Here is a 15,058-nt window from a genome sequence, read left to right on the forward strand (position 1 = left end):
GTGGGTTCTGGGCAAAAGACTCAGATTCCTCAGGCTGAGAAGTGGTTTTGCAGACATGCTGGAAGCTGAATGAATAAGCTCCTGCCACCTCAGGAAACACTTGGCAGTGGAGGCAAACATCAGGTCCTCTGATTGCCTGAGAGGAAAAGCTGGTGAGTGAGAATCTTGGAGAATAAGGGCTTCAGGAAGCTCTCACATGAAGTGGGGAACCTAGAAATCCAGGTGCACGTTCAGGGCAGAAAGGACCAAAGAATCCCACAAGCTGTTATCTCAGGCTGCTCTTTGGGCTCAGCACAAGCAGGCAGCGAGAGCTAAGGCAGAGCTGCAGACAGTATGATTAAGCATTGAAGGAGTGCTCCCAACACAGAGCCAGCCTACAAAGGCCTTTAGAGGGCACTTTTTCTTTTCTTTCAGTTTTTTATTTCTTTGACTCCAGGTGTTTGTGGAAATCTCTATCAAATAACTAGCTGATGACTGAGCTAAAAGTATAGAGTCTTCAGAGACCAGTAAAGACCAAGAGTCTTTATAAAAATAGTTTAGAAAATCCCTAAATAAACAACTACAACCTGCAGCAAGAAACAACAAATCCTAGAGAGGGGAGACTGTGATTCCAGAGTCATCACATCAGAATATTCAAAATGCTCAGCTTCAACAAAAAATATAAAGCAAAAACTAATAATAATATGAAAATATGGCCCATTTATAGGAAAAAGAAAATGAATCAACAAAAATTATCCTTGAGGCATCACATGAAATAGATTTACCTTAAGTTTCTGAGTTAAAGTCATAGGCAACAACTTTAAATAAAGTGTCTTAAATATGCTTAAAGAGTGCAAAAAAAAAACCTAAAACAAAAAACCATAGACAAATAAAGGAAACCAGGAGAACAATGTCTCAACACATAGACAATATTGATAAAAGAGACAGAAATTACAAAAAGTAACCATGTGGGAATTTTGGAGCTGAAATGCACAATTGAACTAAAAGATTAACCGGGGTAGGTCAAAGCATTTTTTTTTTTTTTTTTTTTTGAGACGAAGTCTCGTTCTGTCACCCAGGCTGGAGTGCAATGGTGCAATCTTGGCTCACTGCACCTTCTGCCTCCCTGATTCAAGTGATTCTCCTGCCTCAGCCTTCTGAGTAGCTGGGATTACAGGCACCTGCCACCACGCCCAGCTAATTTTTGTACTTTTAGTAGAGATGGGGTGGGGTTTCGCAATGTTGGCTAGGCTGGTCTCAAACTTCTGATTGTATGTGATCCGCCTGCCTTGGCCTCCCAAAGTGCTGGGATTACAGGTGTGAGCCACTGCACCTGGCCTAGGTTTGAGCAGGCAAAAGAAATCATCTGTGAACTTGCAGAGAGGTCAAATGAAATTATCCAGTCTGGGGAGCAGAAAGAAAACAAAGAATGAAGGAAAATGAAGAGAGCCCAAGAGCCTAAGAGACCTGTGGAATTCTGTCAAGTGCACCAGCACACGCATGGGGGAGTGCCAAAATGATGATCCCAAAGTCATGCGGAATTATGAGGGATCCTGAACAGCCAAAACAATCTTAAAAAGAACAAAGCTGAAGAACTCACCATCACAACTTCAAACTTACTACAGACCACCAAATAGTGTGGCACTGCATATAGATCAACTTTATAGAACTGAGAGTCCAGAAATAAACCCACGCATCTAAGGCCATTTGATTTTTGACAAGGGTGCCAAGGACATTCAATAGGGAAAGAATAGTCTTCTTAACGAATGTTGCTGTGACAACTAGATGTCCATATGTAAAAGAATACAGCTGGACCCCTACCTCACAGCATATTAAAAATTACTCAGAATGAATCAATGACCTAAACATAAGAGCTAAAACCATAAAACTCCTCTGAAAAAACATAGGAGCAAATATTCATGACCTTTGGATTTCCTATGTACTTGTGGTGTCAGCCACAAGTCTATTAGGCTGTTGGATTTCGTATGTTCTTATGTATGATACCAAAAGCACAGCAAGAAAACAACAGATAAAGTGGACTTCATCAACATTAAAAACTTTTATGTGTTAAAGGACATTACTAAGAGAGTTCAAAGAAAACCTACAGAATGGGAGAAGATGTCTGCAAATTATATATCTGATAAGGACTAGTATCTAAAACATATAAGGAACTCTTACAACTCCACAACAAAAACCCAATTAGAAAGTGGGCAAAAACTCAACTATCTATTTCTCCAAAGAAGATATACAAATGGTCAATAAGCACATAAAACCATAATGTGACATCATTGCATACCACTAGGATGGCAATAGTAATAATAATAATAAATTAAGAAAACAAACTAAAAAGTATTGGATGGGTGTGAAGAAACTGGAACCCTCATATATTGCTAGTGGAAATGTAGAATGGTACAGTCGTTGTGGAAAGCAGTTTGGTGGTTTCTCAACACAGAATTACAATATGTCCCAGAATTTCACTTGTAGGTATATGCTCCAAAGAGTTGGAAACAAGTATTCAAACAAAATGTGTACATGAATGTTCACGGCAGCTCTATTCACAACAGGCAAATGGTGGAACAGTTCAAATGACCATGAGCAGATGAATGGATAAACTAAATGTGGCATATCCATACAACTAAATACTATTCGACCATAAAGAGGCATGAAGTACCGACGTGGATGGAACTTGAAAACATTATGCTAAGTAAAGACACCGGTCCCAAAAGGCCACATACTGTATGATGCATCCAGAGGAGGCAATTCCATAGAGAAGGCAGATTCTAGTTTCCAGGAGCCGGGGGGATGGGGAGTGACTCTGCCTAATGTATCGACGGCTTCCTTTTGGGACAATAGGAAGTTCGGGAACTAGATAATGGTGACAGTTACACAACACTGTGACGGTGCTTAGTGCCAAGGAATTGTGTGCCTTAAGATGGCCCAAATGGTAAATTTTGTGTTATGGGTATTTTACCACAAATTTTGAAAATCCACCCTCCCCCTCAAATTTTTAAACAATTATGGCCAGCTGAAACAATTTGGATTCTTGCATAAAAAAGAAAAATAATTTTTGTCCAAAAGGATGTTAAAGGAAATTTTTATTTCATTTGTTAGAGAAACATAAAGAACAGACTAAGAAATATATTTTACAAAAAGTGAAAATTTTCAATTAAGCCAAACTATTGCCCACAGAGTACAAGCCCTTTCTAACATTATTAAAGATCCTGGGCCGGGCGTGGTGGCTCATGCCTGTAATCCCGGCACTTTGGGAGGCTGAGGCACGTGGATCACCTGAGGTCAGGAGTTCAAGACCAGCCTGACTAACATGGTGAAACCCTGTCTCTACTACAAATACAAAAATTAGCCAGGCTTGGTGGTGGGTGCCTGTAATCCCAGCTACTCAAGAGGCTGAGGCAGGAGAATCGCTTGAACCCAGGAGGCAGAGGTTGAGATTGAACCCAGGTGCTTGAACCCAGGAGCCGAGATTGTGCCACTGAGCTCCAGCCTGGGCAACACGAGCAAAACTTTGTCTCAAACAAAACAAAAAAATTATAAAGGATCCTTTAATTTAAAACTTGAAAAGTTGCAAGTATTTTTCTTTGGTTTTTGATGAGTTGCGTGGTTAAGAGAAACTCACTGGACAATTAATATTTTGAATTCTTTAATTTCAGAAGAATTCCAAATTTATAAACAAACGTCTATTGATGGCCTAAAAATTAGAAATTATGGTGTAAATATTTTTTCATAGTTTCCATTTGTCAAAGAATTCGGTTATATATGAAAACACTAGTTTCTATTATGACAGATACTGCTCCAGCTATGGCAGGTCAAAAATCTGAATTTATTGCAATTCATTTGGAATTTAAAACAAGGGACAGATGTTTCCATTATTGCTTCTTTCCACTGTATAATACTATTGAAAGTATTTGTGTTCCATTTTATGAAGCAGACTCTAGAAAAACCATCAAGAATGTAGTTGGTAAAATCTTTCCGTATTTATGTGCAAATGCTTTGAATCGCTGAGCGTTTACACAACAGCTGAAAGAAACAAGACAATGAACTTAATGATCTAGTGTTCTTTGCCAATGCTTGGGTGAGTCATGGAAGAATTTTACAATATTCACTGTATTGGTAACTCCAAGTCAAGATTTTTCTCAAACAATAAGTGCTTTCCAAATACTCAGTTATCAAAAGCAGAATGACAATATAATTTATGTTTTCTGCTATCCTGTTGATTTTGAAACCCTGAAGAAAGGAGAGCTCATTTGTGACATAGCTAGTTATGAAAAATTATGTGGAAATAAAAACTTTTCATAATATAAATCATAACTAATGATTTAATATTTTTCTAACATGAATAAATATGCAGAATATTTTAATTACAATCAAGAGAACCATTTAAGCTGGCAGAAAAATACCATATAAATTTGAGAAACACTTTTTCTAATTAATGGATTTAGAGTTGTTTGCCAATTTATGCATTGCCCCTTGGAATCTGACATTAGTAATACTGAGCTGATACAAGGGTAAGCTTATTTAACTTGAGAAGACATAATTTGCAAACAAAGGTGCTTTTGCTTCAAAGTTAAATCAACTCTTTCTAAAAATGGTGACCTAGTTTTGTTAATGTGGATATGAATAGTAAAGGGAAATGACTCCTGGTACTCAAGTGACTTGCTGGAGAACTTTGATGTATGTTTGGACAGCTAGGTATGTTTGAACAACTTTTTAAACTGTAAATTTTCAAAACTCTAAAGGCAGATCAAGTATTTCCAATACAAATCAGTGACCAAATTGAACTACACTGTGTGAACTACAAATTGGATTTTTAAGACTTACTCTGAACACAAGAATGCAAATAGCTCATTAATATTCTATTGATTACATATTGAAGTAATATTTTGGATCTGACTTTAATAAAATGTATTATTAAAGTTAATTTCACTGGTTTCTTTTTATTTTTAAAAGAAAATGTTAAAATGAGGCTACTAGAACGCTTACAATTATGCTAGTGGCTTGCCTTATGTTTCTGTTGGACACTGCCGATCTCGACAGCTATTGGATCGTGCTTTTTCAGCTCTCTCTTTGGGCTGGCACGTGTCAAACTCCTCCACAGCCAGCGTGCACTCAGCTCAGCCCTTCCCGCTGTCCTGCACAGCTCCAGGGGCTTTCTCTAGTTCTTCCACAAACCTCTGCTGGGTCCACTTGTTCAAGGCATGGAGGACCCTTCTCTCCCACTCAAAAGATTCCTCATTCTTAGCCTTCAGTTTCTTAAACCTTATTTTTATTTTTTCTATCAACATGCCACCCCGATTCCTGCACCCTCCATGGACTCTGAGCATCCCTGTTCCTCTGCCAAGCACACACTCCCATAAAACTTTCTCTCTTGGAATTCTCTTCTTCCAGCAAGACCCTCATCAAATGTCAACATGAACCTTTCTTGGGGCTTAACTTTACGTGACATCTTGCTTTTCTAAAAAGTGTTCAGAACATTTTGTTTATAACTCTCTTAGAACATTTAAATTCTGCTTCAGAGAAGACTTAATTGGAACACACCCTAAAGAGGACCTCCACTTGTGGCGTGAAGGAGAATCCCTCAGGAAAGGATCAAGGTGACTGTAAAAAGCAGCCCAAGGGCTTTGGGGAGCAGCCACAGCTGTGGGGACCAAAGGGCTGGACTCTGGGGAGAAGGCGAGGGCACTGTAGGGAGCGCCTGGGCCCTCCAGGGCCTCCGTGGGTGTCTGCTGCTTTAGCTCTCTGGGCACAGAGGGTGTTCAGAAAGGACAAGCCGAGAGCCAGGGCCAGAGCGAGGGCAGCCTCACCTGCCAGAGCAGAAACGGGAGATAAAGGCTGTTGGGTGACCCTCAGGGAGCAACGACTCTGCAGGAAAGGAAATAGAGGCTGCATCCAAATCCTTTTGGTCTCTGAGATGGCTGTGTGTTGGGTGAAAGGCTGAGAAATAAAGCAGAAAGCAGTGGCCAAGGGCGAGTACTTGGGGGAAATGCCTGCAGCCTCATGGGTACTGGGTGGCAAGTGCCAGGATTCAGGGCCTGAGGCTGGCGGGGTTCCCAGGCCTTCATGGGGGAGTCCCAAATAGCTGTGGCCCACAGTAACAACAAACCAGAGAGCACCTGGCTGCTTGAAGCCTGAAACGCAGCCCCAAACCCAGCCCCAAACCCACGTGGCCCCGACGGCCCAGGCTGGTCTGCCCTTGTTACCACGAAAAATTCAAATCCTCTGCAGTAAGATAATCGTCTGAAGCCTCTGCAATTTAAGTATTTGTAATTTCAGTAACAATTACTAGGTATGCCAGAAACAGGACTAAGTAATCAAAAGCCAAGTTAAAAAGAAAAAACACTGGCCGGGCACGGTGGCTCACGCATGTAATCCTAGCACTTTGGGAGGCCGAGGTGGGTGGATCACTTGAGATCAGGAGCTCGAGACTAGCCTGGCCAACATGGTGAAACCCCGTCTCCACTAAAAATACAAAAATTAGCTGGGCATGGTGGTGCACGCCTGTAATCCCAGCTACTTGGGAGACTGAGGCAGGAGGATCGCTTGAACCTGGGAGACAGAGGTTGCAGTAAGTGGAGATCACGCCACTGCACTCCAGCCTGGGTGACGGAGACATACTCCATCTCAAAAAACAAAAAAGCAAAAAAACAAAAACAAAAACAACAACAAAAAAACAGACAATAGAGATTCAGATGCTAGTGTTTTAAAACATGGACTATAAAATAAATATATTTAAGAAAACAGAGATGGAGAATTTTATTAGATAATAAAATTAAGACAAATAGAAAATTTAAAACTTAAAAAACCTTGAAATTAAGAGTTAAATAGAGGGGACTAACATTAATTTAACACAGCAGATGCGAGTACTATGAATTGGATCAGTAGTATGCCCAGATTAAAGTAGAAACCAAAAATATGAAAAATATAGGAAAAAACAGTAATACAATACATGGGAAATAGAGTTTTAGGAGGAGAGGAGAATTAGGAAGGAGCAGTATTGGAAGAGATGCTAGCCACAAAGTTTTTTGAAACTGATAAAAGACAGTAACAAATTAAAGAAACTCTACAAACCCCAAGAAGGAGAAATATGAAGAAAACCACCTTAAGTCCTATGAGAGTGTAACTGGTAAAAACCGAAAAAAGTCTTCAAAGCTTTCAGAGAAAAAAAGACACACTGCCTCAAAGGAACAATGGTGCACCGGCAGCTGACTTTTCAGAAGAGGTCACGACATACATCTTTAATGTGGTGAGAGAAAATAACCGCCAACAGAATTCAATCCTCCCCAAAATAGCCTCAAAAATGAAGGCAAAATTAAAAGGATTTCAAGCAACCAAAACTCCTAAGAATTCACTATTGGTGGGACTGTGTTGAGAGAAACACTACAGGGAAATCTTCCTGCAGTAGGAAAATGATCCCAGATGGAAATATGAAATGCAGGAGAATGAAGGGCACCAGAAAGAAATGTTGAGGGAACGCTAAGTAAATGCGACTTTTAACACAACAACAATAGTATTTATATATGGAATTAAAATACATGACAAAACCAAAAAACACATGAGAGGTAAAATGGAGCTAAAATGTTGTAAAATTCTTGAATTGACTGGAAAGTGGTAAAAGTAGTAACTGGAGGTTAACTCATGAGAAAAGGATGCCTATTGTGAATCTGGGGTGACAACTAGAAGAATAATAACAATCCAAAAGAGGAGAAAACCGGAAGAATAAAAATACTTGATCAATTCAAAAGAAACAAGAATATGTGCAAAACCAACAAAGAACAGTTGAGACAATTAGAAAGCAAAGAAATGAAAGGTGGATTAGAACTCAGAGTTGTCATAAGTAGACTGTGCGTATGAAAATGCTGCATTTAAAAATAAAGATTGGAGACAAAAAGCAAATTCCAATTAAATGGAGCTTATAAAATACCTACATTTACTATAAAACACAGGGAAGTAGAAAATAAAAGCACAGAAAACCGTATACCTTGAAAATACAAAATAAAGCTAATAAAATTATCTTAAATATCAGACAAAGCAGATTTTTAAGGTAGGGGACATTACTACACATTGACAGTTTAAACTGATATACTCCTAATGACATAGCCTTAAAATATAGATGGTAAACAGTGAAAGAAGCCCACAATTATAGTTGGAGATTTTAATACATGTCTTTCAGTACTGTAGAAAAATATACGTCTTTCAGTTCTGGTAGAAAAAGCAGTTAAATCAACCAGTAAAGATTTGGAATAATTAAATAACATTGAAAAACGATGTGAATGACCTATATAGCATTTAACCAAGAACTGCATAATTTACATTACTTTCAAATGAAAATGAAACTTTTACCAAAACAGATGGCATGCCAGATCATAAAGCAAGTCTCAACCAACTTCAGAGGACTGAAAGTTGGTTCTTGGAAAACATTGATCAAATTGATAACATTTTATTCAGTAAGACTCATCAAGATAAAAAGAAAACACAAATTGACAATACCAGGACTGAAGGAGCAGAGATCTGTATAGATCTCACATACATTAAAAATGTAACGGAACATTGAAAACATTGATGAAATGGACAGAGTCCTTGAAAAGTACAACTTAGCAGAACTAACATACAAAGAAACAGAGTCTGAATAGTCCTATATCTGCTTTAGAAATTTTGAACAGCCAAATAAAACCTGCTCACAAAAAAACTCTCTGCCCTGTTGGCTCTTCTGGTGACGACTTCCAAACATTTAAAGAAGATATAACATCTTATCTAACCTAAAATACTCCAAAAAATAGAAAAGAGAAAACACTTTTGGGCCAACACCAAACCTTACCAGATTGACTCATGGGAAAGGAAAACAATCGTTCAATTTCATGAATGTAGATGCAAAAATCCTCAACAAAATATTAGCAAGCTGAGTTCAGCTATATATTAAAAACATAATATATCAAAACCACATAGGGTTAATTTAGGAATGAGAGGTGGATTTAACATTAGAAAATCTATCCATGTAATATTTCAAATTAGATGAACAAATGATAAAAACCATATGTATGTATATAAAAATCATGATAAAATTCAAAAGCCATTCATGACTAAAAACTCTCAGAAAACTGGGAATTGAGAGGAACTTAATTTGGTAAAAGGTATCTTCAAAATATCTACAGCAAACATCATGCTTATAGTGAAGTATGGAAAGCTTTCACTCTGAGTTCAGAAATAAGAAAATGTTGTTTGCTATCACCACTTCTATTCAACATTGTACTTCACAAACAGCATGAATTACACATAGAAAAATCCAAGTGAATTTATGGAATAATTAAAGAATCCATAAATGAATTTAGTGAGGTTGCTGAAGCAAGAGGTTTTTTTTTTTTGTTTGTTTGTTTGTTTTTTCCCCTTATAAGACAGGGTCTCACTCTGTCACCCGGGCTGGTCTCAAACTCCTGGGCTCAAGCGATCCTCCTGCCTTGACCTAAAGTGCTGGGATTATAGGCATAAGCCACTGTACCTGGCCTTTGAAGCAACATTAATATACTAAAATAAATTCTTTTTCAAGAAACAATTAGAAATGGAATTTAACAAAATATTTATAATAGCATAAACAAATATCTAGGAATGACTATTAAATTATGTATAAGACTTCCACTCAGAAAATCATAAAACACTGAGAGAAATTAAAGAAAACCAAAACAAATGGAAGGATCTACTATGATTACAGGTTGGATGATTCATAATTAGAACAATGTCCTGTCTATCCAAGCTGATCTATAGATACAATGCAATACCAAATGAAATTGCAATAGAATTTTTGTTTTTTTGTTTGTTTTGAGAGAAATGGTCTTGCTCTGTTGCCCAGGCCGGAGTGCAGTGCTGTGATCACAGCTCACTGCAGCCTCGACCTGGGCTCAAGTGATCCTTCCACCCCAGCCCCTTAAGTAGCTGGGACTGCAGGCATGTGCCACCACGGCCAGCTAATTTTAAATTTTGTTGTAGAGACTGTAGAGATGGGGTCTCCCTATGTTGCCCTGGCTTGTCTTGAACTCCTGAGCACAAGCAATCATCCTGTCTTGGCCTCCCAAAAGTGCTGGGATCACAGGCGTGAGCCACTGCATCCAGCCTGATTTTTTAAAATGGCAATTGACATTAAAAGTTTATTTTTAAGACTCGGTTTTTAAAATTCACATGTAAGTACAAATGGCCAAGCTCTTCCTAATTAAAAAATAAAAAAGGGCTAATGGACTTGGGCTCCTAGGAATAAAGACTTATTAAAGGCAGGGTAATTATAATAAACGGAAACAGTACAGTGGCAGAAGGCCAAAGGAGCAGAACCGGGACTCGAGGCCCCCACACATGCCACTGCCTGCCCTGTGAAGAGAAGCATTGCAGGCCACAGAAGCTCCTTCCTGTACCCGTTCCTGGACAATGGGATACACACGCTGAAAGCCCTGAAGAAACTTTACTCTGCTTCACACCATAGCAGAAATAAATCACAGGTGGATTATGGACAGAAACATGAAAAGTTAAAATAATAACATCTCTAGATGATAAAAAAAAAAGAATATGGCAAAGATTTCTTAAGAGGACTCTAGAAACAATGACATAAAGAAACAAATGGCAAATGAGCTTCATTAAAGTTAAGAGCTTCTGTTTATCCAAAGACCATGAAGAGAGCTTAAACCCAGTCACAGAGCTAGAGACAAAATCCGTAATACTCGTATGTAATGAAAGGCTCTAGGACTCCTAAACATTGACTTAAATAGAGGAAGAGACCAAATAGAAAAATAAGCAAACTCATTTTAAAATGGCACTTCAAAAAAAGCAAGATTTTGAAATGTATGAACTCATTTTCCATGAGGGAAATCCGGGAAATGTAAATTAAAACACCATTCTATGTTATTACAGACCCACAAGAATGGCTGAAGGCTTAAAAATAGACAAAACCGAATGGAGGCAGGGTGTGGTGCGAATGGAAGCCTCCTGCACTGCGGGGGGGTGTGTACACTGGTAACCACTTTGGACATTACTTGGCAGCATTCTTTTATATAAATTTATTTATTTTTAATGGACACACGGTAACTGTACATATTTATGGGGTATACTTTGATGCTTTGATACATATCTATGTGGTATGATGATCCCATCAGGGTATTAGTGTCTCTACTGGCAGTGTTTAGGAAGACTAACTCTATGTATAACCTATGACCAGTAAATATAAAACAAATGTAAATATAAATGTGTGTACATATACACACACACCTAAAGTAACATGTGCATCTGTGCATGAGATGAGCACTAAGAATATAACAGCAGCATTATTTGTTATGCCTCAAACTGAGTAACCTATATGTCCATGAACAGTTGATTGGATAAATACATTATTTTTTTTGAGTGAAATACTACACAGCAAGAAAATAAAACATGATAACTACATGCAACAACATGGATGAACCTCCTTGCAAAATGCTGAGTGAAAGAACCCAGAGACCAGGAGTTCCTTTTGCATGATTCCGAGGTAACGTTTTCAAAAAGAGAAAAGTTGTCCCTCGTGCCAGAACTCTGAATAACGACTGCTTTTCAGGAGAGAGGTGGGGTAGACACAGGGTGGCTGCAGGGTCCCTGGCATCAAGTGGGAGGTGGGTGGGGTGGACACAGGGTGGCTGCAGGGTCCCTGGTGAGAGTCCTATCCCACAACTCGATCTGGTGCTGTGTTCACTTGGTAAACATGCATTCTGAACGTATACTGCATTAGCAAACGTTTATTTTAGCATATGTTAACACTGCCACAGAGCCTTAATAAGCGAAGAATTGTAAATATGCTCTGAATTTTCTTGGTGTCTTGGGAGTAATTCCAAATCTGTGTGGCCACTGCGCCAGGCTCACGCACCAGTGCCACTCCCTCTGGCTTCTCCTCAACGCCCCTTCCTCAGAAGGCAAATGTCCCCCCACCGGTGCCATTTTGCTCCCACTGATTCTCTCATTGGCTGCGTTCATCTCTCCAAATCACCTTTTTCCCTCTCATTTTTTCTCCTTCCCTCTCTCTCCCACCCCATGTGTTTCTGTGGAGTGCGGTTGGCACTCACAGCCATCGCTCAGAGATGAGCACACTTTTGGTCCAGTTAGCAAGCCATCCAAATACATGTTTGCTGGGTTTCTCAGTGATATTCTTCATTACTCACTGCTCGTTTTAAATTTTCACTTCCATGTATGGATCTGCCAATGGGTGATGGAGGTAGCAGAAAGTGTGGCTTCTGGAAAGGGGGACGGGAGTATGCTCATTAGCAATGGTGGGAAAAGATTTGGAGGCCACGTCCATCTGACAGTGACGGAGGTGCAGGCTGCAGTGATGAGAGCCTGGGTTGAAATCGGGGCTCTGCATGCACCAGCTCAGCAACCCTGCAATGTCCAGCGACCTTCCTGGGGCTGCACTCTCCACCTGGAGAAACTGGGTAAGTGGCAGTACTTACCTGATGATGTTAATATCTGTAAAGTACTTGACACGGTGCATGTTAGCAGTTACAGCTGCCCCTCGGTATCCACAGGGGATTGGGTCCAATCCCCCTCCCCCAATCTTGCCCCCCTTACCCCATGCCAAAATCCATGAATGTGCAAGTCCCACATTCAGGACCTGCGGATATATGAAGCTGGTCCTCTGTATCTGCAGGCTTCTCATCCTGAGAATAGGCCGTATTTCTGATCTGTGGTATCCATCGATACAGGGGGCTGACCGTATTGAAAAACATTCTCAGAGAAGTGGACCATGCAGTTCAAACCTGTGTTGTTTGAGGAGCAACCGTGCTGTGGACCCTGCTGGACTGGCATGGACTGGAGCCGTCTCTGTCAGTCCCTGGGTCACAGGGGCAGCTGTCACCATAGGATGACTCCCCCACAAAGCTGGTCCTGTATTTGTTGTGAGCGTCAATGCTGCACTTTGGGACGTGTTCTAAGAAGTAAGTAGCTCCATTTCCCGTGTATAAAATAAGAACATGGCTACTGAAGGCTTTCTTGGCTTATAGGGCTATTTTGGAGAAGAAATGTTCAATGCCCGCAAAGCATTCTGCTTCCTGGGTATAATTACTGAGACAATGGAGCATGTTATTTTTATAATTCGGACTTTAGAATTGACAGACTCTCACAGCTCTCAGGAAATGGCACTGGACCCTGCTTCTGACAGAAGGATGTGGGATGAGCCCCAAGCCTAGAGCTGCACACCAGCTCTGGACGCTATGTGGTCACCAGCAGAATGACATCCAACGCAGACATGCATTTTTTCAGCTTAGAAGTGCCACAGGCAGGTGATGAACGATGCCCACAGATGGAGGAGTGTGTTCTGTGCCCTAAAGGATCAGTGTTCATAGGCGGGATAATTCCTGATGCTCTTGGGTTGTCTAATTAAATATGTCATGCTGTACATATGTGAAGGAAACGGATGTGTGTAAAAAATAGGGATTGTTCAATATAGGAAAATAAGATAAAATTTTCAGATTCAATTACCCTGGGTCAGCTTACCTCCTTAAAGTTTTCCTCTTTCTCTTTAGCAACTTAAAAATTTAAACATATATAGTAAAATAGTAAACATATATAGTAAAATATTATACTCCATAAAATATAGAGTATAATAGAATATTAATATTGTACCAGCTTTTAAAAATAACTAGAATATGATAGGCCTTCCTCACACTTTTCAGAGTGCAGCCCTGCATTAAAGGTAGACTTATTCTGAGAATTACCAACCATAGTTGAGATGCGTGAACAATAAAAAGCATAGCTCAATTACATTTGCTGGGTTTCTTAGCTGGATTCTCAATCACTCCTAACTTGTTTATTTTACACTTCCAAGTATGGATCTTCTAATGGACTATTGTTAGGGTCTAGAAATATTCTATTTGTTTTATCATTGATTTTATCTGACATACTGGCAAACATTTGGATTACATTTTAGCAAAGAGAAACAAAATATGTAGTGATTGATACATAGAAGAAGCTGAATACCCTCGATTTTATTTCGTGCTAATGATACGTAAGACAGATTTAATCCTAATTCACCAATGAGCTCTTCCTATAGAGAAACTGCTGTTCTGGGACCAAAACCTCTATCCCCAACCCAAATCAAACAATGATTTGATTGGTCAAATCATCTGTACTATGTCATCATTAGTTAGAAGAGACCCACTAAAGATGCAGGTGTGGAGGGGCCATCTCACCTCACTGCCACGGAAGAGTGGGCAGCATTTAATAAGCTCTCATCACAACCTCACGTGCCATGCTAAGCCCTTCACATCTACCGACACATCAAGTTCTCACAACAGCCCTCTGAAAGGGGCTTCTTAGTCTCCACACGTTACAGAAGCAGACAAGTTAAGTACTTTGTCCAAGGTCACACAGCTGCTAAGAGACTAAACCAGGATTTGAACCCACAGTCTGACTCCACCTTCATGCTCTTAAACACATCGTAGCATCTCTCTAATAGAGCACCTACAGCCAAAACACAGGAGCTTCTGGATGGCAAGGGTGAGATCATATTTCTTCTGTATTTTCCATGCATTTGCATAATGGCTAAGTATTTAATAAATGATAGCTGAGCTGAGTTCCTATCCAAGGTCAGCATTATCTCTTTACATAATAAATACAGAGAATTTAAATAAAAATGTAAATGTTAACATCATATTTCATGGCAGCATTCTCCAAGGGAGTCTTATTGGCTTAGCACACAGAGGGCTCCAGGCTGGGTGGCGCCTAGAAGGCCTAAATGGAAACTTTGCTTGTCTTGTATTCTTTGCAGAATTACTAATTTCTGCTCCTTACCTGAAGAGGCACAGAATTATGCTTCCTGTTGCAAGAGACATCAGAGAGACACTGTAGCCCAGGGTATAAATGGCCTTCACCAGAATATAAAACGTGATCTACAAAGAAAGAAAACGGATCTGTAAGCTGAGGGTGACCAGCAGCACCAGACAACAGGAATGGTTCCAAGATCCAGCCCTGTGCTCTGGCCATGAAGGACTCTTGCCTGCCTGGAAGGCATGAGACAGTCTCGCTTTATAATTCCACCTCCATTTTGAACCAAAAAATGACACCCACC

The 15,058-nt window shown here is 39.8% G+C and overlaps 1 protein-coding gene across 2 annotated transcripts in view; it reads right to left on the reverse strand.

The window, feature by feature from the left end:
* Positions 1 to 15,058, reverse strand: part of VIPR2 (vasoactive intestinal peptide receptor 2) — a 111,408-nt gene that overhangs the window by 13,394 nt on the left and 82,956 nt on the right. For both annotated transcript variants that reach the window (XM_032753600.2, XM_058436179.1), the window contains one exon: positions 14,782 to 14,879. In XM_032753600.2, coding sequence (XP_032609491.1) covers positions 14,782 to 14,879 — 98 coding nt within the window. The remainder of the gene's footprint in view (positions 1 to 14,781; positions 14,880 to 15,058) is intronic.

The sequence above is a fragment of the Hylobates moloch genome, unplaced genomic scaffold, assembly GCF_009828535.3.
Source record: "Hylobates moloch isolate HMO894 unplaced genomic scaffold, HMol_V3 SCAFFOLD_1, whole genome shotgun sequence".
Taxonomy (NCBI): Eukaryota; Metazoa; Chordata; class Mammalia; order Primates; family Hylobatidae; genus Hylobates; species Hylobates moloch.